The following is a 27,026-nucleotide window of genomic DNA, read 5'->3' as shown; positions in this document are numbered from 1 at the left end:
ATCGGCGTCTTTGGGAGCACGGAACATTCCAGCCTATGACTCGCGACTGGGGAAGACCTAGAACGACGAGGACACGTGCAATGGACGAGGCAATTCTTCGTGCAGTTGACGATAACCCTAATGTCAGCGTCAGAGAAGCTGCTGCTGTACAAGGTAACGTTGACCACGTCACTGTATGGAGAGTGCTATGGGAGAACCACTTGTTTCCGTACCATGTACAGCGTGTGCAGGCACTACCAGCAGCTGATTGGCCTCCACGGGTACACTTCTGCGAATGGTTCATCCAACAACGTGTCAATTCTCATTTCAGTGCAACTGTTCTCTTTACGGATGAGGCTTCATTCCAACGTGATCAAATTGTAAAATTTCATGTGTGGGCTTACGAGGATCCGCACGCAATTGTGCAATCACGTCATCAACACAGATTTTCTGTGAACGTTTGGGCAATTGTTGGTGATGTCTTGAGTGGGCCCCATGTTCTTCCACCTACGTTCAATGGAGCACGTTATCATGATTTCATACGGGATACTCTACCTGTGCTGCTAGAACATGTGCCTTTACAAGTATGACACAACATGTGGTTTATGCACGATGGAGCTCCTGCACATTTCAATCGAAATGTTCGTACGCTTCTCAACAACAGATTCGGTGACCAATGGATTGGTAGACGCGGACCAATTCCATGGCCTCCACGCTCTCCTGACCTCAACCCTCTTGACTTTCATTTATGGGGGCATTTGAAAGCTCTTGTCTACGCAACCCCGGTACCAAATGTAGAGACTCTTCGTGCTCGTATTGTGGACGGCTGTGATACAATACGCCATTCTCCAGGGCTGCATCAGCGCATCAGGGATTCCATGCGACGGACGGTGGATGCATGTATCCTCGCTAACGGAGGACATTTTGAACATTTCCTGTAACAAAGTGTTTGAAGTCACGCTGTTACGTTCTGTTGCTGTGTGTTTCCATTCCATGATTAATGTGATTTGAAGAGAAGTAATAAAATGAGCTCTAGCATGGAAAGCAAGCGTTTCCGGACACATGTCCACATAACATATTTTCTTTCTTTGTGTGTGAGGAATGTTTCCTTAAAGTTTGGCCGTACCTTTTTGTAATACCCTGTATATGACAACAAGTGTCTGGCGCAGTTGTTAGCTCGGTTACTGCTGCTACAATGGCAGGTTGCCAAAGATTTTAGTGAGCTACAACGAGGCCTTATAGCAGGCGCACGAGAGATTGGATACAGCATCTCCGAGGCAGCGATTAAGTGTACCGTGAATATCAGACATCCGGTAAAAAATCATATCTCCGACATCGCTGTGGCTGGAAAAAGATCCTGCAAGAACAGTGCCGACGACGACTGAAGAGAATCGTTCAGCGTGACAGAAGCGCAAACCTTTCGCAACTTGCTTCAGATTTCAATACTGGGCCATGAACAAGTATCAGCGTGCGAACCATCCAACTAAACTTAATCGATCTGTGTTTTCAGAGGTGAAGGCCCACTTGTGTACCCTTGATGAGTGCACGACACAAAGATTTACGCCTCGCCTGGGCCCGTCAACACCGACAGTGGACTGTTGATGATTGGAAGCATATTGCCTGGTCGGACGACTCTTGTTTCAATTTGTATCGAGTGAATAGACGCGTACGGGTAAGGAGACAACCTCGTGAATCCATGCACCCTGTAAGTCAGCAGGGGACTGGTTAATCTGGTGGAGACTGTAATGGTGTGGGGCGTGTGCAGTTGGAGCGATATGGGACCCCTGATACGTCTATATACAACTTTGATTGGTAACACGTACGTAAGCAAACTGACCACCTGCATCCATTCATGTCCATTTCGCATTACAACGGACTTGAGCTATTCCAGCAGGACAATGCGACATCCTAAACGTCCAGAATTGCTACAGATTGGCTCCAGGAATTCTGAGTTTAAACCCTTCCACTGGCCATCAAACTCCACAGATATTAACATTATTGAGAATATCTGGGGTGCCTTGCAACCTGCTGTTCAGAAGAGATCTCCATTCCCTCGTACTCTTACGGATTTATGGAGAGCCCTGCAGGATTCATGGTGTCAATTCCCTCCAACATTAATTCAGACATTAGTCGAGTCTTTGCCACCTCGTGTTTCGGCACTTATGCTTGCTCGCGGTGGCCCTACGAGATATTATGCAGGTGTACCGGTTTCTTTGGCTCTTCAGTGTATAACTGCATGACGCACGTGCTCTGTAACCCACTGCTCAGTGCGTGGCGGTGGACTTTCGTACATGCTCCGTGCGTGTGTCTGTCTAGCAGTCACTCCTCACCAGGTACCGCTGCTGTCGTCTGGACGAGAATATATCGATAGTAGGTCGGTAGTCACATTGTTCTGGCTGATCAGTGTATATTCATCGCTGAACACATTGCGACCAATTCATTAGCAGTCTATGCTTCCCCTATGACGACCCACTCTAAAAGCAGTCTCTTGTATTTCGGTCTTAATAGCAGCCTACGCATGGGTCAGTAATTGCCTAGTCCGGATGCTAATAGTCTCCCACCCACGGTGCTGGATCGTAAAAACTGTTGTATGGAGTCCATTACTTGTTCTCAGAGGGCAGGCGCAGATGTCAGGGAGTTATGATGGTTCAAAAATGGCTCTGAGCGCTATGGGACTTAACATCTGTGGTCATCAGTCCCCTAGAACTTCGAACTACTTACACCTAACTAACCTAAGGAGAACACACACATCCATGCCCGAGGCAGGATTCGAACCTGCGACCGTAGCGGTCACGCGGTTCCAGACTGAAGCGCCTAGAACCGCGCGGAGTTATGATGTGTCTGGTGCGCAATTCGGCGCTCTTCCTTGGAAGCAGTCACACGTGGTCGACTGAAACCTTGACGGCGAGTATGCCTGTCTACACTTTTCCTCACAGTCCAACAATGGGCCAGAGTCACAAACGAATGCTCTGCTAATGTGGATGTTCCACGATTCGACCAGCCTGCCAAGTGGAGACACGCAATGTCACTCCTTTGAAACTCTGTCAGGTGCTGATAACGCTGTCCAACACGGGTACACGACGTCTCCGTGTCCCTCGCGGTGATCTCTCAACATGTGACGCTGTTCATTCCGCTTATGTACCATACCAGTCTTGGTAACAAAACTAACTATCAGTCACAAAGAATTGCAATTTTAATCTTTTGCGTACCCGCCGAAAGTGTGTACGTGAACAAACTGACATCCGATCATTTCTTCTGGATGCTTCAGCTATTTTGTCATCCTTGTATTTTGTATCATTGGCACATTGGATGATGGTACTACCGAATTTCCAAACCTCGCAATTAGGTGCAATTTACTTCTTGGGCAGTCCAACAAGTACGTCGGGAAAACTGCCATTCTTTCATCAGGAAAAGTGTCCGTTAGTTGGGCACTGCGTACGTCCTACCCGATAATCGGTAGTTAAGCCCATCTGAGACATCTGTGAGGCCAGTCTTGCCTGGCGCTGCGGGACAGAACAGCGCGGCACGGTGTGCGCTGCCTCGGTGAGACGTACGCGATGCGGAGGCGAAGGCTCTGAATTCTTCCCACCCCCGAGTGGCTCCCACGCTTTCCGTCGGACGACTTTTCAAATATTTAAGCCTCCTCCCCGTCGAGCTTTTACGGCATTTTCCACTACCCTTGCCTTTCAGTATTCAGGAATCTTCTTGCGATAACTCTACTACCGGCTTCTTCTAAGAGACAGTAGCCGCCATCGACCGTACAGTCGCAATATACAGGCTGAGCACAAAGTCTTGTCCTGATTATAAAAATTTATAACAGAATAACCGTTTACAAATTACATTTGATGCCGTTACATAGTTTTGTGTTATTAGTTTTTGTGACCAACAAATGGTGCTAGTGCTCTACAACACCTACAGAGCCTGTATAGGGAGAGAGTGGCCAACCGGACGATATGGCGCCCATTTTTCTGCCACATTGCAGGCGGGACTTTTGAATGGCCAGTAGTGGAGTAGTGGAGTACATACCGAATCAAAAACACAAGACAACATGGCGAAATCATTCGTTAAATGTTTTTCTTTACAGCTTTAATATACTCATAGTAGCCTATTACGTACAGAACAGGAAAATTTGATACAGTGGCTGTAAAAATTATTCGTTACTTGCATTTATCTCCTTTAAAGTTCGTTTACTAGACATATTGCAATTAAAGTTACATAAATAAAAAAATATAGTGTATAGCATTTGTTTTGTATCGGAAGTGCATAACGGTAAAGATTTAACGCACCTGTATTACGTCAGATGAATCTTCAATATAGTACTGTTAAAAAAACACCTTATGACACTGAAGAAAGTAATTATGACGTCTGCAGCTTAGCAAAATTCTTACACATTAGATACACAATCCCATTTTAATTCTATGTTTATAAGAATAATGTGTTATAATAATTTTCACACAGCCAATTTGCAGGTCTGTTTTCAGATTTAACTATTTATGTTGCAAGTTCTTTTATATGTAGTTAAAAGCAAAAACGACCTACTTCGCATAGATAAGAGTACTTGGTTGGTTTCCACAAGGCTCCTGTTTGATTTATGTCAGCCCTGTTGACTGCGACTGCCCACTGCTTTCGTCTTTCTTCATTGCGTGGAAATTCTAACATGCGAAATCCACCTTCGCCTCTATTGGAACAACCAAATGCAGCACAACCTGGCATTGTTTACGAACGTCTGCAGAACGAATTACAGATGTCAAAAACAATACTGTACAATTACTAACGTGTTTACTTCAAACATGTAGGCCCACCGACTTCATCACAAAACGCTTCATTATTTCAATCGTATTTAAGATTGCAAACGCTAATTACGTACTAAAAACGATATACAACTAAATCGAACATGCATGCACAACGCATAACAAGTCTCTCAATAATTCAAATACCCTTTAATCGTTTCCAAAAGTCCTCTGAACTTCAACTCAACTCAAAAGCACGGCGAACATAGGAAGCGCGAGAGACGTTGGCAGAAAAATGGCGCCAAAGCTAATCAACCAGTCAGGGGCAACTTCACCTATGGCCACTCTCTCTACAGGCTCTCTAACAACATCGACGCGGTCTGTGAGGTCACCTTAGTTGCTGGCGAAATGGCGTCGAAGCAGGAGAAAGCGCAATGTGTGCTTTGGTTTCACGAAAAGAAATCGCCCATCAGTGTTCAGCGTAAATTTCGGGCTTCTTATGGACGCAACCCTCCTGACGTTAAATCAATAAAGCGATGGCATGCAAAGTTTAACGAAACAGGCAGCGTTGAAGATCGTCCTCGAAGTGGCAGCCTCGTGTGTGTGATGCAACTGTTGATCGTATTCGGCAATCGTTTCAACTGAGTCTGTCTACATCAACTCGTCACCCATCATGTGAGCTTCAAATACCGCACGCAAGTGTGGTGAAGATTCTTTATGAAAGGCTTAGGTTGGATGCTTACAAAGTGCAAATCGTGCAGGCCTTGAAACCGAATGATTTGCTGACATGTGCTGAATTTGCAACTGAGATTCTCAACAGGATTGATGGCACTAACGATTACTTAAATCGCATATGCTTTACCGATGAATCCACCTTTCATGTCAGTGGAATGGTGTATAGGCGTAATGTCCGTATATGGGGTTCAGAGTCACCACATGCTACCCCCCCCCCTCCCCCGGGCTTTGATAGTGCGTGATTTCCTGGATGACACATTTCCGGGTCGGTGGATTGGAAAGAACGCTCTAAGACCCTGGCCACCCCGCTCTCCAGACATTACGCCCCTTGACTTTTTTTTCTTGGGTTATATCAAAGACAGAGTCTTCGTCACACCAGCTGCTGACGTTGACGAACTGAAGGCTAGGATACGAGCTGTTGTGTTTACTGCCACAGAACACATGTTACGAAACACCTGGCGGGAACTGGAATACCGCTTCGACATTCTCCGAGCTACCAATGGAGCAAACTTTGAGGTTTGCTAATGTAAGTGGTCTTAAAAAATAACTAGTAACACTAACCTATGTAACGGCATCAAATGTAAATTATTATGTCAAACGGCTATTCTGTAATAAATTGTTATAATCTCGGCAAGATTTTGTGCTCACCCTGTATATCACGAACAGAAATCTATGGAACAATGCGATACTGATTCTCATCCATCACTCTTCTTAAAATGAATATCTCGGTCTTTCTTAATCTGTTGGAAGCCGGGAAAGAAAATCGTTAGCCAGTCTCTCATCAGTTCACCAGGAAAAAATGTACCACCCTTCCTGCTAACCTAGCGTTTCAGCTGCGAAACCTCCACGAGTGGAAAGTTACACTATTCCAGAAAAGTAATAGTGAGAAGGCCGCGCCTTTCAGATCTTCGCTGTGAGTTCAGTGTGCACATCTTAACTGCATACCGCTAATTTTTATTGGTCCCAGTTATATATCCTGAAGGGGGTTAACGCATAGAACATTTAATTTGAATGGAAGGTGTCTAGCAGCAACAATATTTCATTTAAACACTATAATTTATTCACTGAAAACATCACTCATGTGTAAAAATCAAAAGAAAATGTGGAATGATATAAAACACAAGCTCTAAATATTCTATAAGGTGCGACAATAAACCAATGAGACTGATTTTCTTTGCAAGATGTGGCAACCCTGCAGGCTTGCATAGGCACAATATCTTTGACCTTGGTCTATAAGCTGCTCTCGGTAGAATCGGCACATGGATGCAACTGCTCAGTCATGAGTTGTGCTGTAGTAAGTTAACACGTGTTTCTGTCTCCTGTCACGGAAATGGAACCGCATAATATTGCGCAACGGTATGCCATTTTTTTTTTGCGTTAAATTGGGTGCAAACGAGACGACAACTTACGGTAAGCTTCAGAAGGATTTTGGAGAGGAGGTTATGTCAATAGTTCAAGCTTTTCTTTGGTATAAAATGTTTAGTGAAGGCAGAACGAATGTTGAAGATGAAGACCGCAGTGGACGACCATGCATGCTTGTGTGCTTCTTTGATTCCAAGGGAATTGTTCATAAATAGTGGGTGCCTCCTGGACAAACAGTTAACCAATATTACTACAAAGAAATTTTAGAAAGAGTTCGTAAAAGAGTTCTTCGTGTCCATGCCAACATTGATAATAATTGGATTCTGCATCACGATAAAGCGCCATCTCATACTGCTATGTCGGTACAGCAATTTTTAACCTCAAAACAAATTTCATTACTACTACTGTCACCTTATTCACAAGATATCGCTCTGTGCGACTTTTTTCGATTTCCAAGAGTCAAAATGGCGGTCAAGGGACACCATTTTCAAACAACACAAGATGTCCAAAAAGCTGTGAGCACGGTCTTAGAGGATATTACAGAAGATGAGTTCCAGAAATGTTACCATCAATGGCAGAAGCGCTGGAAAAAGTGTGTGCAATCAGAAGGGAACTACTTTGAAGGAGACAACACTAAACTTGACTAAAAGGGTAAGCAACATTTTTTTCACATCAGTCTCATTACTTTATTGTCGCACCTCGTATTTAGTGGTTTCAGTTGATTAGCAGTGCTACTTGATTGAACGAAATGCTATCCATCGACCCTAACGTCTATCAGAAAAACAATTCCAAGGCTCCTTAATCCCACACAAAAAACGGTGACTGCAAAACTGCCGACTAATTGCAAAGTACATATTCAACACACCAAGGGTGAATATGAGACATATACCCGTACAGAAATCCACAACAGCGTACGAAGAATGCGGCACGATGCCGGTGCAGTTGCTTCTGATCACCATAATTACCTACAGTCACAGGTTCGAATCCTGTCTCGGGCATGTATGTGTGTGATGTCCTTAGGTTAGCTAGGTTTAAGTAGTTCTAAGTTCTAGGGGACTGATGACCTCAGCAGTTAAGTCCCATAGTGCTCAGAGCCATTTTTGAACCATAATTACACCAATGACCACCTGTTTAGTAGCGTCTTGTTCCAATTTTCAAAAACAGTACAACAGAGATTCTGCTTGGCATGGATTCTACAAGTCCTTGACAGGATTCCAGAAGTATGTGGCACCAGACATCTACGCACTGGTCAAGCAATTCCCACAGATTACGCGATGGTATTTTACGGGCACGCAGCTGGAGCGCGATATGTATTCTGGTAGTTACAGATCAGGCATATTTTCTGGCCAAGACGTGAATGTGATTTCACTATAATGTCCCCCAAACCACCGCAGTATGCTTCGGACCTGCTGGAACCTGCTGGACCTGCTGGAACATGTCTTCACCCTAGGGGCGTGGGGAGAGGGGGGGGGGGGCGGACGTCAAGCTTGAAATAGTTCACTGCTGTCATGATGCCTTCAGTTACCACCTCAGATTCCATGGAAGCCCAACTCAGCGTACCCCATAGCATAATTCTGCCATCACCGGCCTGCGTTTGTGGTGCAGACATTCGCCTGGACGACTGCATGTAAGGATCCAACCATCGACACGGTGTGACAAGGAATGTGATTCATTCGACAGACAACGCGTTGCTGCGGTGAAACCTCAGTGATGCTGTGCCCACTGCAATCATAAATGACGATGTCGTTGGGTCAACACAGGAACACATACTGGTCGTGTGATGTGGAGCTCCACGTTCAACAGTGGCCTTTGAACGGTGTTCTACGAAACAGTTGTGCCTGCACCAGCACTGTTCTCTGTCGTTAGATCAGCCACAGATCGTTGCCTATCCTGGATTACACAGTGGAGGATCCCCAGATGTTCACGCTTTGTGATGAGACGTGGTCGTCCAATACCATACGGTCTACTCGTTATTTCACCATCCCTCAAGCACTTTCCATAGGTGCTCACGACAGTACTAGCCCAACAGGCGACCATCTTCTCCGCATCAGAGATTCTCGTTTCCAGCCGCAGTGCCACTACAATGTCCCCTTTGTCAAAACTGCTTATATCAGTAGATCTCCGCATTTGCGGCCCGATATTCTCTATACTTACTGCCCATTTGTCTCTCTTCCACTTACACACTTTCCTTACTGTTCCATGTGCCCGCAACACCACCAGGAAGTACTGAACCTCGAGTGATGCTGGACTCACATGTGTCTTCTGGATGATTTCATGTGCATTGCCCGCACGACCGCTGCGGTCGCAGGTTCGAATCCTGCCTCGGCATGGATGTGTGTGGTGTCCTTAGGTTAGTTAGGTTTAAGTAGTTCTGAGTTCTGGGGGACTGATGACCTCAGATGTTAAGTCCCATAGTGCTCAGAGCCACGTGCATTGCATGGGGACGCAGAATGCTTTGTATTTAACAAAAGACGAATGGAGGATACTCCCAGCTCCATAACGCGACGAAGAACTTTAGCAAGAACAACGAAAGTACCTCCGTGTGCTATAGGAGCCAGTCATGAGTAGAATCAATCTCCTCGCAAACAATGGAAAATGGTCTATTGTTTGAAGCTCATGCTTTCACAAGAATTACAACACTGACTGCATACTTCAGCTCTATTAACTTTCCATTATACTACTTTAGAAGCCATTGCCTCCCTTTATATCAGGCAATGTGTGAATATTACAGGAGAAACAGCTCACACTCTTGCAATTAACCCCATTTTAGTTCCGACACATGTTGCCGCCAGAACGGTACGTGTGCCAACACAATTTGTGCACGACAGATTGCTTTCAACTAAAAAGGACTTCACGAGAAAGAAAATATCTTTTCCTGTAGACCTCCCTTCCAAAAATTTACGAAATAGAAAGAGCACTTCACATTCATAAGAGTACTATACAAAAACAAGTAGCTGCAAAAGATTTCCGTTATCATTACTGTCAATAAATTGCAGAGCGAATTTTGCGCTATCATGAAGACATGACAGCAACTGATTTTTCATATCAGGGGCAATTGCATCCATACGACGAGCCATTGGATTAACTGAGATCGGTATAGACTTCAGAATCTTGCTAAACCTTTCTGCATTTATGATTTCGCACGTTTGACGGCTGCAGGAAGAATTTATTTGTCACCAATAATGTGTAGTGATCTGGATTTTGCAATTAAGTAGGATATCTATCTCTACGGATGCTCCTGGTGCTTTCTTTGTAACCGATCCTTGTTTTTTGAGGAACCTGACATTTCCTTTTAGTTGTTGGTCATGATGCTTAATTAACTGGATGGGCTTGCAACATCGTCTGGATGTTTAGTCTGTAGATGTCTCTTCAGTTTTATGGGCTTCAGGTTATCGTTGGTTAAAATCTCCAAACAAAGGACACATTATGGATTATGGTCGTTCCTCAATATTTAAAATAATGCTGGTCAAGTCTAATGTCAAATAATAAACTTGATATTTCTGCAGTTTCCTTTTGCTCTTGGAACTAACGTTGCTGATAGAAACAGAGGAAGACGCTAAAGAAGAATGTACTTCGATTAAATTCTAATTATTTCCCTTATTTTAAATGCAGATTTGCGAAGAAGAAGAAACATTTGGTGAATCGTTTCGTTGGGACCTCTTGTTCCCACAGTGAAGCGGCCACTTACCCATGGGGATGGCGGAAAATGTATCACTTTATTTTAAATCTAGTTAACTGTTTCCACTGAACTCATTACTTTTGAACTGACTCCAGAAGCCTGGTTGAAATCGAAAATCGAGTGGACAGTCAAAATGGCTATGATTAACAGTCTATTCTTGCATTCAGTGCTGCAAGGAAATTACGGTCACATAGTCAAGAGACTTATTGTCAACAGTGGTGGTTAAATGTTAGGCAAATCGCTATCCCTGCGGATGATCGGTGACGGGGGCTGTGTGATTAAATATTATTCACGGCTTTTCTCGGGGTTTTCCGTATATAATATAAAATACTCGCTGTACCGGGTCACACGTTGCTGTGTCTCATTCTGGTTAGAAGGAAAAGAAATAAAAGATAATCATACGTTTCTAATATGTTTGAAAATCGGATATGCTTCCTTATCTTCTTCTTCCTCCTGTCTCCTCCTCCCACTCTCTCTGTGCACCTACTCCTTCTTCACCATCTCTCTATCCATCACCTCTTTCCTTCTCTTCTCTGTTCATCTTCTCCTCACCCCTCTCTCTCCTTCACCTTCTGTGTGCCCCCCCCCCTCTCTCTCTCTCTCTATCTCTATCTATCTATCTATCTATCTATCTCCTCCTTTCCGCTCTCTGCATCCATTCCCTGACACCCCTCTGTCCATTTCTTTCATTTTCTCATCTCTCACCTTTAGCCTTATTTAGCGTTGTTGCAAATCCAGATTCTGTAGTGTTATTCTAATCACAAACTGATATGTCAAAAATACAACTTTCCTGATTTCTGTGAAAACCTTCTCTGACGAACAAAACAAAACTGCATGCTATTGTGTATACAATTTAAAAGTATGTGTAATGAGAAAATATATATGACAGAAATAAATTGTCTAATGGTTTAAGTGCACGAGTATCATAGTTAAAACTGCCTGCTACGAAAGAAAGAAAACCGCATATTTTTACAGCAGATCACATCAGAGCACTTTCTTTCCCGTAGTCGGCTTTAACAGAAAACCTAGACGTTGTTGTTTAGAAACATATGTAGTCTATGTCCATCTGAGTGTTTAATTGAGTACTGATTAAAATTTGAAGTAAATCGGTCAAGAACTTTTGGAGACTTTCGATAACAGCGGTTCCCTTTTAAATATCGCATATTTATGTATTTCGTATATTTTAGAAATTGGTATATAAAGACTCGCGCGTACTCTAATACAACGTTGTGTCCAAATTTCAAAGCAATCAGCCGAGGCTGCCTTAGAGTTTGTATTTTATAGTTACTTCTATTTCTACTAAGTCATTGTATTTGTCGATAAGTAACTTACATTTCGTTTATGTATATAGAACCTGGGAATTAGCAAACCAAGTTAGGAAGGCTTGCACTGTGGTAAAATAAAACACAAAAGTCACATGTCTGAGTAACCAGCTACAGTAAAGCGCAAATAAATAACACTAATTACTATTATATCAATTAATAATTTTCATTCAAGACATTCCTGTATGATGCAGGTCTTTCTGTGACAGCTGATATCTAATTACGTATAGATTAAACTGAACATCATTGTCTATATTTTAAATTCTAGTTTTCTTTTTTAAAAGAGTATAATTATGGTTTACTATAAATTTGACAGCGCGATAAAGTTTTATCTTCAGGGTACTATTTTAGAAATTGTGACAGACGTTAATTATTGAGGTGGTAAGTTGCTGTCATGCTTTGTAGATAATAGTTCGTTTCTATGAGAGGACAAAACATTAATCTTTTTTCGCATGCGTCGCTCGTATAGATCAGTGTTTATAGAAATAAAGTACAAAATATATCAAGTTCGTGGTCTAGGTGTTTCATTCTTCCCTGTAGTGAAAAGAGAGTGTTCTCGTTCCTGCTGTACTTTTTATCTAAATTTCGTCTGGTCAGTCCTGTCTGGAAAAGCCGTACATGTCGTTGGTTAGTTGTCCACCAGAACTTGCCCAAACGAGATCACATTTTTCTTAACTCGAATGATAGCCTCGAGAAAGTATTGCTTCACCTAAAAATTATGAAGTAAGTAGTAATAATATCTTTGCTGGTTGTATTGTCAACGAAACGATTCAGCCGCTAATACGGTAATTCAGCTAATTCATTCAATTTCATGTAAACAGTGTCATTCCTAAATTAGTTATTTCAGTTCCTAAATGGAACATGAGAAATAAGATTTATCCTCCCATTTACTATCCTTTTGCTGATGACAAATCATCTACCCATAGTGCCATTAGCATTGAGCTTCTTGAATGAGATCCATGCTGCGCCGTAAGTGATAAAAGCTTCAGATGGTGCCTGGTTCCATTATGACCGATTCCTATTAAAGGTGAGAAATCAGTTATCCTCTCCACTGTAGTATTCAGTTCCTCTGTCAATAATTTTTGTATTTATTCTTTTCTACATCTCATTGTCACACTTGGCATTTCTCTTGTTGCAGCTCGCCCAGCTGCTGCCAATGGAGGAAAACTTCCTGCTGCTCTTCCGATTCGATAATCCGCTGGAGTCCAGTGTCGAATTTATGAAGGTAAGTCATTCACGAACGACAAGAAAGTAAAAAATAACGTCCCCAGTTATTTATAATTAAACGTATAACATTGAAGTGTTAATATCGTTGTCAATTTTTGATGGCTAATAGAAGAGAATATTAAGCAGAACTGAAACTTCAGTCTAGCAACTTAGGGTATCCGTCAGTCGACAAGCACTCGTGTCTGCCCCCACCCCCCTTCCCCACGCCATCTCACACACACATGCTAGCTGAATCGGCCCCATACGTAACTACCTGCGAATTTTGCTCGAGTTTATGTTCTACTTGGTTTTGCTGCATCTTGGACATGATGTCGGAATTTGTAACGAATTTTAAAAAAATCTACATATCTATAAAAGTCTGTAGTTACCAAGTGAGGAGATTAGTGCACAAACATAGCTGTCATTCAATTTGAAATTACTAATCAAGTATGTGAAGCAGAGCTTTGCACTGAATAGACTGCAAGCCCCACGAGTAATATCAGGTGTGCATCAAGAGAAGTAGCAGTAATATTAGTGTTACATATCAACTCTTGTGCAAAATAGTTAGCGTGTTGAACACACATACTTCGCGAACAGAAGCAGTTCGCTTTAACAGATGGCGTTCCGTTGATGGTCCTAATGTGAACCAGAACGACGTTCTGCAGCACGATGTGGCTTTGTATAATTTTTGGGCATTCAACGTAATAAACCATGCTATATATAGTTATGAGACTGAGTATCATGAAACCGTTTGTACAACAGAATGAAAAATAAAATGTCCACTTACTTTTCAATACCTAATACTAATTTTATATGTGCAAAGGCAAAAAATTTCAAATAGGAGGGATGATTCGAGACAATGGGCTAAGACAATCTGCAAAAAACTTGTGGACTAACTAATAATATTTACAATAACATTGTATATTATTAAATGCAGAAATACACTCCTGGAAACTGAAATAAGAACACCGTGAATTCATTGTCCCAGGAAGGGGAAACTTTATTGACACATTCCTGGGGTCAGATACATCACATGATCACACTGACAGAACCACAGGCACATAGACACAGGCAACAGAGCATGCACAATGTCAGCACTAGTACAGTGTATATCCACCTTTCGCAGCAATGCAGGCTGCTATTCTCCCATGGAGACGATCGTAGAGATGCTGGATGTAGTCCTGTGGAACGGCTTGCCATGCCATTTCCACCTGGCGCCTCAGTTGGACCAGCGTTCGTGCTGGACGTGCAGACCGCGTGAGACGACGCTTCATCCAGTCCCAAACATGCTCAATGGGGGACAGATCCGGAGATCTTGCTGGCCAGGGTAGTTGACTTACACCTTCTAGAGCACGTTGGGTGGCACGGGATACATGCGGACGTGCATTGTCCTGTTGGAACAGCAAGTTCCCTTGCCGGTCTAGGAATGGTAGAACGATGGGTTCGATGACGGTTTGGATGTACCGTGCACTATTCAGTGTCCCCTCGACGATCACCAGTGGTGTACGGCCAGTGTAGGAGATCGCTCCCCACACCATGATGCCGGGTGTTGGCCCTGTGTGCCTCGGTCGTATGCAGTCCTGATTGTGGCGCTCACCTGCACGACGCCAAACACGCATACGACCATCATTGGCACCAAGGCAGAAGCGACTCTCATCGCTGAAGACGACACGTCTCCATTCGTCCCTCCATTCACGCCTGTCGCGACACCACTGGAGGCGGGCTGCACGATGTTGGGGCGTGAGCGGAAGACGGCCTAACGGTGTGCGGGACCGTAGCCCAGCTTCATGGAGACGGTTGCGAATGGTTCTCGCCGATACCCCAGGAGCAACAGTGTCCCTAATTTGCTGGGAAGTGGCGGTGCGGTCCCCTACGGCACTGTGTAGGATCCTACGGTCTTGGCGTGCATCCGTGCGTCGCTGCGGTCCGGTCCCAGGTCGACGGGCACGTGCACCTTCCGCCGACCACTGGCGACAACATCGATGTACTGTGGAGACCTCACGCCCCACGTGTTGAGCAATTCGGCGGTACGTCCACCCGGCCTCCCGCATGCCCACTATACGCCCTCGCTCAAAGTCCGTCAACTGCACATACGGTTCACGTCCACGCTGTCGCGGCATGCTACCAGTGTTAAAGACTGCGATGGAGCTCCGTATGCCACGGCAAACTGGCTGACACTGACGGCGGCGGTGCACAAATGCTGCGCAGCTAGCGCCATTCGACGGCCAACACCGCGGTTCCTGGTGTGTCTGCTGTGCCGTGCGTGTGATCATTGCTTGTACAGCCCTCTCGCAGTGTCCGGAGCAAGTATGGTGGGTCTGACACACCGGTGTCAATGTGTTCTTTTTTCCATTTCCAGGAGTGTAACATATTACGAGATCTTACGAAATATGACTAGCTCTCTACAAGCTAATTCCAAGTATTGACAGAAGACTTGCGAAATTTAAATCCTATCAGAATTTCAGGAGCCTGAAAATTTACAAATAATACTGAAATACTAAAAACCATAAGACACCTCTCAAAACAGTGAAAAAGACAAGACATATTGTTAGAGATTTACACAGAATGAACATCATAAAACACACACGGGCAATTGCGGATGCACAAAACTTATAACAGAAACAAGCTATCTTTTTATGTGAAAGTAGCATGAAAAAGTTACTTAGTGTAGACTTCCAAAATGAAAATAATGGGAAAACCAGCAAAAGTGAGAAACTGTGAAACAAAATAACTGCATTAAATTTAAACAGCATCTGGTAACAAGAAGACGGCAAAAAACCCACCGTTGACTGATACGTGGTACTTAATGGAATTAAGGAACACCTAAAAGGGAGGACCCACCAATATAACTTTATTTCACACAACCTGTTTATTTAACATTATATAAACCGTGTCTTACAGATAACACAGGCCAACGAAAACTTTTTTTGGAAAACGATTTTCACTTTGGTAGCTGATCTTTATAGATTTTTATGAGCTGAATCCTAATCTAGTCTTAGTTTCTTTGTATCACCCATAGTTTTCGAAAAATATTATTTTTATTATATAGTGTACAAATCCTATGCCATACGGTAAAAGGGGAAATTAATGAAATCCTTCGTTACAACACAAGCATGGTTTGTATTTACAGTAAGCTACTTAAAACAATGATATGTGTTAACTGAGGTGTACACTACTGGCCATTAAAATTGCTACACCACGAAGATGACGTGCTACAGACGCGAAATTTAACCAACAGGAAGAAGATGCTGTGATATGCAAATGATAAACTTTTCAGAGTATTTACACAAGCTTGGTGCCGGTGGCGACACCTACAACGTGATGACATGAGGAAAGTTTCCAACCGATTTCTCATACACAAGCAGCATTTGACCGGCGTTGCCTGGTCAAACGTTGTTGTGATGACTCGTGTAAGGAGGAGAAATGCGTACCATCTTGTTTCCGACTTTGATAAAGGTCGGACTGTAGCCTATCGCGACATTGCTGCTCGCGTTGGTCGAGGTCCAATGACTGTTAGCAGAATATGGAATCGGTGCGCTCAGAAGGGTAATACGGAACGCCGTGCTGGATCACAAAGTCTTCGTATCGCTAGCAGTCGAGATGACAGGCATCTTATCCGCATGGCTGTAACGGATCGTGCAGCCAGGTCTCGATCCCTGACTCAACTCATGGGGACGTTTGCAAGACGACAACAATCTGCACCAACAGTTCGACGACGTTTGCAGCAGCATGAACTATCAGCTCGGAGACCATGGCTGCGGTTACTCTTGACGCTGCATCACAGACAAGAGTGCCTGCAATGGTGTGCTCAACGACGAACCTGGGTAGACGAATGGCAAAACGTCATTTTGTCGGACGAATCCAGGTTCAGTTTACAGCATCATGATGGTCGCATCCGTGTTTGCCAACATTGCGGTGAACGCACATTGGAAGCGTGTATTCGTCGTCGCCATACTGACGTATCACCCGGCGTAATGGTATGGGGTGCCATTGGTTGCACGTCTCGGTCACCTCTTGTTCTCATTGACGGCAATTTGAACAGTGGACGTTACATTTCAGATGTGTTACGACCCGTGGCTCTACCCTTCATCCGATCCCTGCGAAACCCTACAATTCAGCAGCATAATGCACGACCACATGTTGCAGGTCATGTACGGGCCTTTCTGGATACAGAAAATGTTCAACTGCTGCCCTGGCCAGCACATTCTCCAGATCTCTCACCAACTGAAAAGGTCTGGTCAATGGTGGCCGAGCAACTGGCTCGTCACAATACGCCAGTCACTACTCTTAATGAACTGTGGTATAGTGTTGAAGCTGCATGGGCAGCTGTACCTGTACACGCCATCCAAGCTTGATCGACTCAATGTCCAGGCGTATCAACGCCGTTATTACGGCCAAAGGTGGTTGTTCTGGGTACTGATTTCTGAGGATCTATGCACCCAAATAGCGTGAAAATGTAATCACATGCCTGTTCCAGTATAATATATTTGTCCAATGAATACCCGTTTATCATCAGCATTACTTCTTGGTGCAGCAATTTTAATGGCCAGTAGTGTAATTATCTTTTTTATTTGAAGCTTCTTCTGTAGCTTTTTCTACGATGAGTCGCTTGCTGAACTTCTCGCTGAAGTGACCAACAGTAGTCCCCCATGATGTTGGTGTTCAAGTGGTCTTGGTAGCGTTTTTCCATCACTGTAATGTCCTGGTAAAAATGCTCTCCTTGCTCCTCACTAACATCTCCCATATCGTCCTTGAAGTAATCAAGGCGACTGCTCAAAAAGTGAACTTTCAGGCTCATTAAACATCCTAAAGTTTTAAAACTTCTTTAACATGTAACTGTAATACAAACATATTCTGGGTGTTTTTTATGTCCTAAGAACTTTGTAATGACTTGCTTGAATGATACCCATGCTTCCTTCTCATTTAAGGTCATTGTGAATTCAGAGTTAACATCAAATATCAATTTCCTAATGCCAGGTCAAACAAAGCCGCCTTCTTTTAGTTTAGCTTCTGAAAGGAGTGGGAACTTTCGGCAGAGATACTTAAAACATGGTACATGTTGTTGTTGTTGTTGTGGTCTTCAATTCTGAGACTGGTTTGATGCAGCTCTCCATGATAATCTATCCTGTGCAAGCTCCTTCATCTCCCAGCACCTACTGCAACCTACATCCTTCTGAACCTGCTTAGTGTATTCATCTCTTGGTCTCCCTCTACGATTTTTACCCTCCACACTGCCCTCCAATGCTAAACTTGTGATCCCTTGATGCCTCAGGACTTGTCCTACCAACCGACCCCTTCTTCTAGTCTAGTAGTGCCACAAACTTCTCTTCTCACCAATCCTATTCAATACCTCCTCATTAGTTACGTGATCTACGCACCTAATCTTCAACATTCTTCTGTAGAACCACATTTCGAAAGCTTCTATACTCTTCTTGTCCAAACTATTTATTGTCCACGTTTCACTTCCATACATGGCCACACTCCATACAAATACTTTCAGAAACGACTTCCTGACACTTAAATCTATACTCGATGTTAACAAATTTCTCTTCTTCAGAAACGCTTTCCTTGCCATTGCCAGTCTACATTTTATATCCTCTCTACTTCGACCATCGTCAGTTATTTTGCTCCCCAAATAGCAAAACTCCTTTACTACTTTAAGTGTCTCACTTCCTAATCTAATTCCCTCAGCATCACCCGACTTAATTCGACTACATTCCATTATCCTCGTTTTGCTTTTGTTGATGTTCATCTTATATCCTCCTTTCAAGACACTGTCCATTCCGTTCAACTGCTCTTCCAAGTCCTTTGCTGTCTCTGACAGAATTACAATATCATCGGCGAACCTCAAAGTTTTTATTTCTTCTCCCTGGATTTTAATACCTACTCCGAATTTTTCTTTTGTTTCCTTTACTGCTTGCTCAATATACAGATTGAATAACATCGGGGAGAGGCTACAACCCTGTCTCACTCCATTCCCAACCACTGCTTCCCTGTCATGCCCCTCGACTCTTATAACTGCCATCTGGTTTCTGTACAAATTGTAAATAGCCTTTCGCTCCCTGTATTTTACCCCTGCCACCTTTAGAATTTGCAAGAGAGTATTCCAGTCAACATTGTCAAAAGCTTTCTCTAAGTCTACAAATGCTAGAAACGTAGGTTTGCCTTTCCTTAATCTTCCTTCTAAGATACGTCGTAAGGTCAGTATTGCCTCACGTGTTCCAACATTTCTACGGAATCCAAACTGATCTTTCCCGAGGTCGGCTTCTACCAGTTTTTCCATTCGTCTGTAAATAATTCGCGTTAGTATTTTGCAGCTGTGACTTATTAAACTGATAGTTCGGTAATTTTCACATCTGTCAACACCTGCTTTCTTTGGGATTGGAATTATTATATTCTTCTTGAAGTCTGAGGGTATTTCGCCTGTCTCGTACATCTTGCTCACCAGATGGTAGAGTTTTGTCAGGACTGGCTCTCCCAAGGCTGTCAGTAGTTGTAATGGAATGTTGTCTACTCCCGGGGCCTTGTTTCGACTCAGGTCTTTCAGTGCTCTGTCAAACTCTTCACGCAGTATCGTATCTCCCATTTCATCTTCATCTACATCCTCTTCCATTTCCATAATATTGTCCTCAAATATAGACCCTCTATATACTCCTTCCACCTTTCTGCATTCCCCTCTTTGCTTAGAACTGTGTTTCCATCTGAGCTCTTGATATTCATACAAGTGGCTCTCTTTTCTCCAAAGGTCTCTTTAATTTTCCTGTAGGCTTTATCTATCTTACCCCTGGTGAGATAAGCCTCTACATCCTTACATTTGTCCTCTTGCCATTCCTGCTTAGCCATTTTGCACTTCCTGTCGATCTCATTTTTGTATTCCTTTTTGCCTGCTTTATTTACTGCATTTTTATATTTTCTCCTTTCATCAATTAAATTCAATATTTCTTCTGTTACGCAAGGATTTCTACTAGCCCTCGTCTTTTTACCTACTTGATCCTCTGCTGCCTTCACTACTTCATCCCTCAGAGCTACCCATTCGTCTTCTACTGTATTTCTTTCCCCTATTCCTGTCAATTGTTCCCTTACGCTCTCCCTGAAACTCTGTGCAACCTCTGGTTTAGTCAGTTTATCCAGGTCCCATCTCTTTAAATTCCCACCTTTTTGCAATTTCTTCAGTTTTAATCTACAGTTCATAACCAATAGATTGTGGTCAAAGTCCACATCTGCCCCTGGAAATGTCCTACAATTTAAAACCTGGTTACTAAATCTCTGTCTTACCATTATATAATCTATCTGATACCTTTTAGTATCTCCAGGATTCTTCCGATTCTTCCATGTATACAACCTTCTTTTATGATTCTTGAACCAAGTGCTAGCTATGATTAAGTTATGCTCTGTGCAAAATTCTACCAGGCGGCTTCCTCTTTCATTTCTTAGCCCCAATCCATATTCACCTACTATGTTTCCTTCTCTCCCTTTTCCTACTGTCGATTTCCAGTCACCAATGACTATTAAATTTTCGTCTCCCTTTACTACCTGAATAAATTCTTTTATCTCATCATACATTTCTTCAATTTCTTCGTCATCTGCAGAGCTAGTTGGCATATAAACTTGTACTACTGTAGTAGGCATGCGCTTCGTGTCTATCTTGGCCACTATAATACGTTCACTATGGATGTTTGTAGTAGCTTACCCGCACTCCTATTTTTTATTCATTATTAAACCTACTCCTGTATTACCCCTATTTGATTTTGTATTTATAATCCTGTATTCACCTGCCCAGAAGTCTTGTTCCTCCTGCCACCGAACTTCACTAATTCCCACTATATCTAACTTTAACCTATCCATTTCCCTTTTTAAATTTTCTAACCTACCTGCCCGATTAAGGGATCAGACATTCCACGCTCCGATCCGTAGAATGCCAGTTTTCTTTCTCCTGATAACGACATCCTCCTGAGTAGTGCCCGCCTGGAGATCCGAATGGGGTACTATTTTTCCTCCGGAATATTTTACCCAAGAGGACGCCATCATCATTTAACCATACAGTAAAGCTGCATGCCCTCGGGAAAAATTACGGCTGTAGTTTCCCCTTGCTTTCAGCCGTTCGCAGTACCACAACAGCAAGGCCTTTCTGGTTAGCGTTACAAGGCCAGATCAGTCAATCATCCAGACTGTTGCCCCTGCAACTACTGAAAAGGCTGCTGCCCCTCTTCAGGAACCACACGTTTGTCTGGCCTCTCAACAGATACCCATCCGTTGTGGTTGCACCTACGGTACGGCTATCTGTATCGTCGAAGCGCGCAAGCCTCCCCACCAACGGCAAGGTCCATGGTTCATGGGTGGGGGGGGGGGGGGGGTGGGGACATGGTACATCTCTACTTTATATGTAGTGGTGGTAAGAGTACGTTTTTAGGATCTACAAGGTATATGCGTAGAATGTTCTTCTCACCAGGTTTTAAGGACTCCCTCACAGGCCAGTTCTCTCTGCACTAGTGTTGATCCCCAACCCTCATGCCCCATTCACACAATTAACATGGAAATTTGGTAAAGCCACCTTGCTGATCAAGAATCATGCATGAACCTTACAGATATCCACATATCATCCAACCATAAACAGACTAGCCTATTTTATTTAGCACTATTTCTAAGTTTTCATAGCTTTCTTTCATATGTACAGAATGTCCAACAGTTATAGATGCATACATGTTACCATTGTGTAATAAAACGGCCTTCAAACTTTGAATTAATCAATAAACAGCCTCCAGTCTTCCTTTATTCAATACCAAACTCATTTATCAGACTGGGAATGTCTGAGCAGTGCATTAAATCACCTTCTTGTTGAAAAAGCTTGGAAAATTGCTGCTCTCTCTTTCTATACATGTATATGTTGGTTCCAACTGCCCATAAGTTCTTTTCTTTTAATCTAGAGCCATGTAATTCAGCTTTGTCTTTCGTTAAGCCCAGATCCCTAACCAAATCGTTAAGCTCGGTCTGAGTAAGCAATCATGGCTCTATACTTTCTGTATTACGATGGTATTCATCATGATTTGGTTCATCTAAATCAGATTGTACATCAGAAAACACTTCTGTTGGAAAGTAATTTAAATCATCTGGTGGTTCAGGAACCGGCTGGTCGGATAGCGGACGGAAGGTTAGGGTAGCTTATTACCTACTTGTTTTTCGAATTATGACCAGTAATATCAACACTGCAAAAATAGCAATCGTCGGAATGATTTCTTGGATCCCTCCATATCATAGGAACAGCAAATCTAAAGGCTTTTTTCTCCTTTTTGGACCATTTTCTCAACAAAAAAAATGGTAGTTCAAATGGCTCTGAGCACTATGGGACTTAACAAATGGTTGAAATGGCTCTGAGCACTAGGGGACTTAACAGCTATGGTCATCAGTCCCCTACAACTTAGAAATACTTAAACCTAACTAACCTAAGGACATCACACACATCCATGCCCGAGGCAGGATTCGAACCTGCGACCGCAGCGGTTGCGCGGGTCCAGACTGTAGCGCCTAGAACCGCACGACCACCGCGGACGGCGGATCATTTTCTCAACACACACATAACATACCATATGCGTCGGCCAAAATTTATGTTGATCACCAGGTTTCGATCCAAAGTATGATAGATAAACCTTTTTCACAAAGTCGGTAAGGTTTCTTTGGTGTCTTTTTAATCACAAATTCACCACAAATGTAACAAAAACCGTCAGCAGAATTTTTACAACCACGATTAGACATAGTACTGAGCGCATGTACAGGAAACGGTGAAAGTGAGATTACGTTGACAGTAAAGAAAACACCATCTGTTAACACAAAAGTAGAATCGATCTTTTTTTGTCAGCAAATGTTTTTCAGCAATGCTAACAACACCTCCTTTTTAAATTATTTTAACAACATAAAAGCTGTGAAATTATTTAAAAAATCACTTAATTTAATAAATTAACTGTAAAATGAGAATAAATTGTGGGTGATGTAGTTTTTTAAGTATCATATTTGAATTTTCCACCCTAAAAAGCATAAGAATAAGGTATTTTCAGCAAAAAGTTTTTCGGCCGTTTGCCTGTGTAATCGAAGCATTTAACCAATTTTTTTTTAACAAAATCAACAAAATTGCAAAATTCTTCTGACCTTAACCCTTAAATTGAATAAGCGTTTAATCTTTGCAAAAGAAATCTGACGTGCTGTATTGCAAAGCAGAAAACAATATGACAATGATTACAAGACGGCCGGACCAGCAACCCGCCGTTATCGGGTGAAACAGTGGTGTCTGTCTTATTAAACGCCCTTCTGCCACACATGAAAACTATATAAGCACCAATGATGACAAGAGTGAATCAGTTATTCAAAACCGATGACTTAACTTTTAATTTTAAAGCTGTATGTCGGAAGGTTCAGGGTTAAGATGCGCACCTGTGCTTAAAGGTTAAACAGGTTAGCGAACAATATGACAATGATACGGCTTACTTCAAAGCAACCTACCTCCTAACTTCAATCGTCAACCAAGGTGCAACTGGATTCCAACCCGTCACTTCTGACAATTTTGGTTTGATTGAAGACCTGGTGACAGCTGGTTGTTAATATTTTCAAACTTAAACTGATTGTCAGTTATTAAGACCTCTCTGAAGGAACGTCTTAAAACATTAGTTGCGAACACTTACTACAACAGAACTTTCTCGGCAGAACCACAAGATCTAGCTACAAAACATCAGTAATGACTCTGTCTTTCAAACACAGAAATGAACAGCTTAGTACAGCAGGTTGTTCTGATTATAACTAATGACTGAGAAATCAAAGAATTTAACCGCTTAACAGCTAAATCTAACCACAAGGTCCCTCTTTTGCTTAACGGCAACCTGTGCCTTAGTACAATTGTTCCGGCTGTATTTACGACCAAGATCTGATTAATTAGACCATTAATGATCGGGTACAGACCAGAAAGAAAAGGAAATATAATAGCGGGACAAATTTTCTGACGGTACCAAGTGCCTTAATACAATACTACTGCCTATATTTACGACCAAAGAGCAGACCGAGTAAAGCTCTGAGGGACGGGTACAGACCAGAAAATCATAAGGAGGGCAGGTAGACAATGAAACAAATCACCACGAGGATTACAGAATGTTACTCCCCTCTATCAGCAAGCAGTTCCATGGATCCACGGTGCGTCGCAGCAGTTACTGAGTGGTGCCGATGAAAGTCATGTCGATAAGGGCAGCCAGGCCTCGAGCAGTCGTCCGACACGAAAGTTGGCTAACCAACCGACGGGACGTCGGCCTGCTGTTTGTAGTCGACGCTGACCCCGGAGAAGAAATGCGGTATCTTCGCTCTGCGCGGCCCCTCCTTACGCAGCTCGTTGCTTCGGCCGCTCGGACCTCGCGAACACCACTTTTCGCGGCGCTACCGCCAATCCCCCAACTTCATGCCTCCCTCTCGGACCAGCGAACCCCGTCTATTTACTGTGTGATCAAAAGTATCCGGGCACCCCCCAAAAACATACGTTTCTCATATTAGGTGCATTTTGCTGCCACCTACTGCCAGGTACTCCGTATCAGCGACCTCAGTAGTCATTAGACAGTGCGAGACAGCAGAATGGGGCGCTCCGCGGAACTCACAGACTTCGAACGTGGTCTGGTCTTGTGATTGGGTGTCACTTGTGTCATACGTCTGTACGCGAGATTTCCACACTCCTATACATCCCTAGGTCCACTGTTCCCGATGTCGTAGTGAAGTGGAAACGTTAAAGGACATATACAGCACAAAATCGTACAGGCCGACCTCGTCTGTTGACTGACAGAGACCTCCGACAATTGAAGTGGGTCGTAACGTGTAATTGGCATACATCTATCCAGACCATCACACAGGAATTCCAAACTGCATGAGAATCCACTGCAAGTACTATGACAGTTAGGCGGGAGGTGAGAAAACTTGGATTTCATGGTCGCGCGGCTGCTCATAAGTCACACATCGCGCCTCGCTTGGTGTAAGGAGCGTAAACATTGGACGATTGAACAGTGGAAAAAAATTGTGTGGAGTGACGAATCACGGTACACAATGTGGTGATCAGATGGGAGGATGTGGGTATTTTCGAATGCCCGGTGAACGTCGTCTGCCGGCGTGTGTAGTGCGAGCAGGAAGATTCGGAGGCGATGGTGTTATGGTGTGGTCGTGTTTTTCATGGAGGGGGCGTGCGCCCCTTGTTCGTTTGCGTGGCACTATCACAACACTGGCGTACATTGAAGTTTCAAGCACCTTCTTGCTTCCCATTGTCGAACATCAGTTTGGGAATGGCTATTGCATCTTTCAACACGATCGAACACCTGTTTATAATGCACAGCCTGTGGCGGAGTGGTTACACGACAATATCTTCCCTGTAATGGACTGGAAACTTTCCAGCACATGACTGAACGTATGCCTGCGAGAGTGGAAGCAGTCATCAAGTCTAAGGGTGGGCGGTCCGCAGCTCGTGGTCGTGCGGTAGCGTTCTCGCTTCCCACGCCCGGGTTCCTGGGTTCGATTCCCGGCGGGGTCAGGGATTTTCTCTGCTTCGTGATGACTGGGTGTTGTGTGGTGTCCTTAGGTTAGTTAGGTTTAAGTAGTTTTAAGTTCTAGGGGACTGATGACCATAGATGTTAAGTCCCATAGTGCTCAGAGCCATTTGAACCATTTTTTTCTATGGGTGGGCGAACACCAAATTGAATTGCAGCATTACAGATGGAGGGCGCCACGAACTTGTAACTCATTTTCAGCCAGCTGTCCGGATACTTTTGATCACATAGTGTACATATAGGATGACTTTTTTTTTCACCATGTACAAACTCTAGGGATTGATCGATGGGAGGATACGGAACGAAAAATGTCTAATGGCTTCATGTCCGTAAATGCGTGGTTTCCATGCTAGAGTCTATTTATTCAATCATCTATTGTTACAGAGACTGCGGCCTAATACGCGCTGTACCATACTGCCACAGTTACAGATGTGTTGAAAATGGTTTCCATGTACCTCAACTCATGCTTGTACGCGCCATAGCATATTCTGTCTCATATTACTAATTAATTTTCAATATGAATGTAAAACGACTCGTTCCACATCAAGACGATTTATCGTGCAAAACGAACCATGGGACATGAAAATAACTAACACATCGCCCAGGCTGAAACTGAACAGTGTCAAAGGCAGTATGAATACGCTACTCCAGTGTCTCCACACCTGGGACGGGCTCTGCATACACGGTACCTTTGAGATGGCATCATAATCAGAAATCATACAGGCTGAGATCCGGTGAACGAGCAGGCCGTGCAAGTGGACCCCTCGTCCGATCCATCGACCAGGAAAGACACGACTGAGATGGGTCCGGACGTCAGGGGCGAAGTGGGCTGGAGCGCCACCATGTGGCAGCCACATAGCCCTTCGAAACATCAGTGGCACTTCTTCCAGCAGGGGAGGCAAAGACACCCGCAAGAAACGCCCATAGTTCCGGCCTGTTAGGCGACGTGGAAAGAAAACTGGTCCCAAAATATGGTTGGCAGTTACCCTGACCCACACGTTCTAGCTACTGCAATGCTGAAGATTCGCTGTCGCCATATCACGGGTGTTCTGCATACTACCCCACAGATGACTGTTATGGATGTTGAAGATACCATCAACGAAAATATGGCCTCATCTGTGAATAGGATGGATGACACAAATCGTGGTTGTCTGGTGAATGAACCAGTGCGAAATCTGCTCCGGATGTGGAAAGCCTGTCGCTAGTAAACTCTGCACACTCTGTAAGAGGTAAGGGTAGTAACAGTTGTCATGGAGAGTATTCCACACGGTCGTCTGGCTTACCCTGTAATGACGGGCCAACTGCCTGATATTGACTCTGCGGTTGCCTTCCACAGTGACAATCGTATTTTCCTCCAAGTCTGGTGTCCAAACATTTCGGATACCTTCTTCATGATTCGCTGGTTCCTGAAGCGACCCTGTCACAGGCAAATGGCAAAACACTGTTGCAAACATTG

At 43.6% G+C, this 27,026-nt stretch overlaps 1 protein-coding gene across 5 annotated transcripts in view; it reads left to right on the top strand.

Moving 5' to 3' along the window:
* LOC126195153 (calbindin-32) overlaps positions 1 to 27,026 on the top strand; it is a 996,724-nt gene that overhangs the window by 458,968 nt on the left and 510,730 nt on the right. For all 5 annotated transcript variants that reach the window (XR_007538558.1, XM_049933659.1, XM_049933660.1 and 2 more), the window contains exon 4: positions 12,946 to 13,032. Coding sequence is in view for 4 of the 5 variants with exons in the window: in XM_049933659.1 (XP_049789616.1) it covers positions 12,946 to 13,032 (87 nt within the window). In the remaining variant the exon portion in view is untranslated. The remainder of the gene's footprint in view (positions 1 to 12,945; positions 13,033 to 27,026) is intronic.

This window comes from Schistocerca nitens, chromosome 7 (genome assembly GCF_023898315.1).
Source record: "Schistocerca nitens isolate TAMUIC-IGC-003100 chromosome 7, iqSchNite1.1, whole genome shotgun sequence".
NCBI lineage: Eukaryota > Metazoa > Arthropoda > Insecta > Orthoptera > Acrididae > Schistocerca > Schistocerca nitens.
This window is presented reverse-complemented; position numbering and strand designations above follow the sequence as displayed.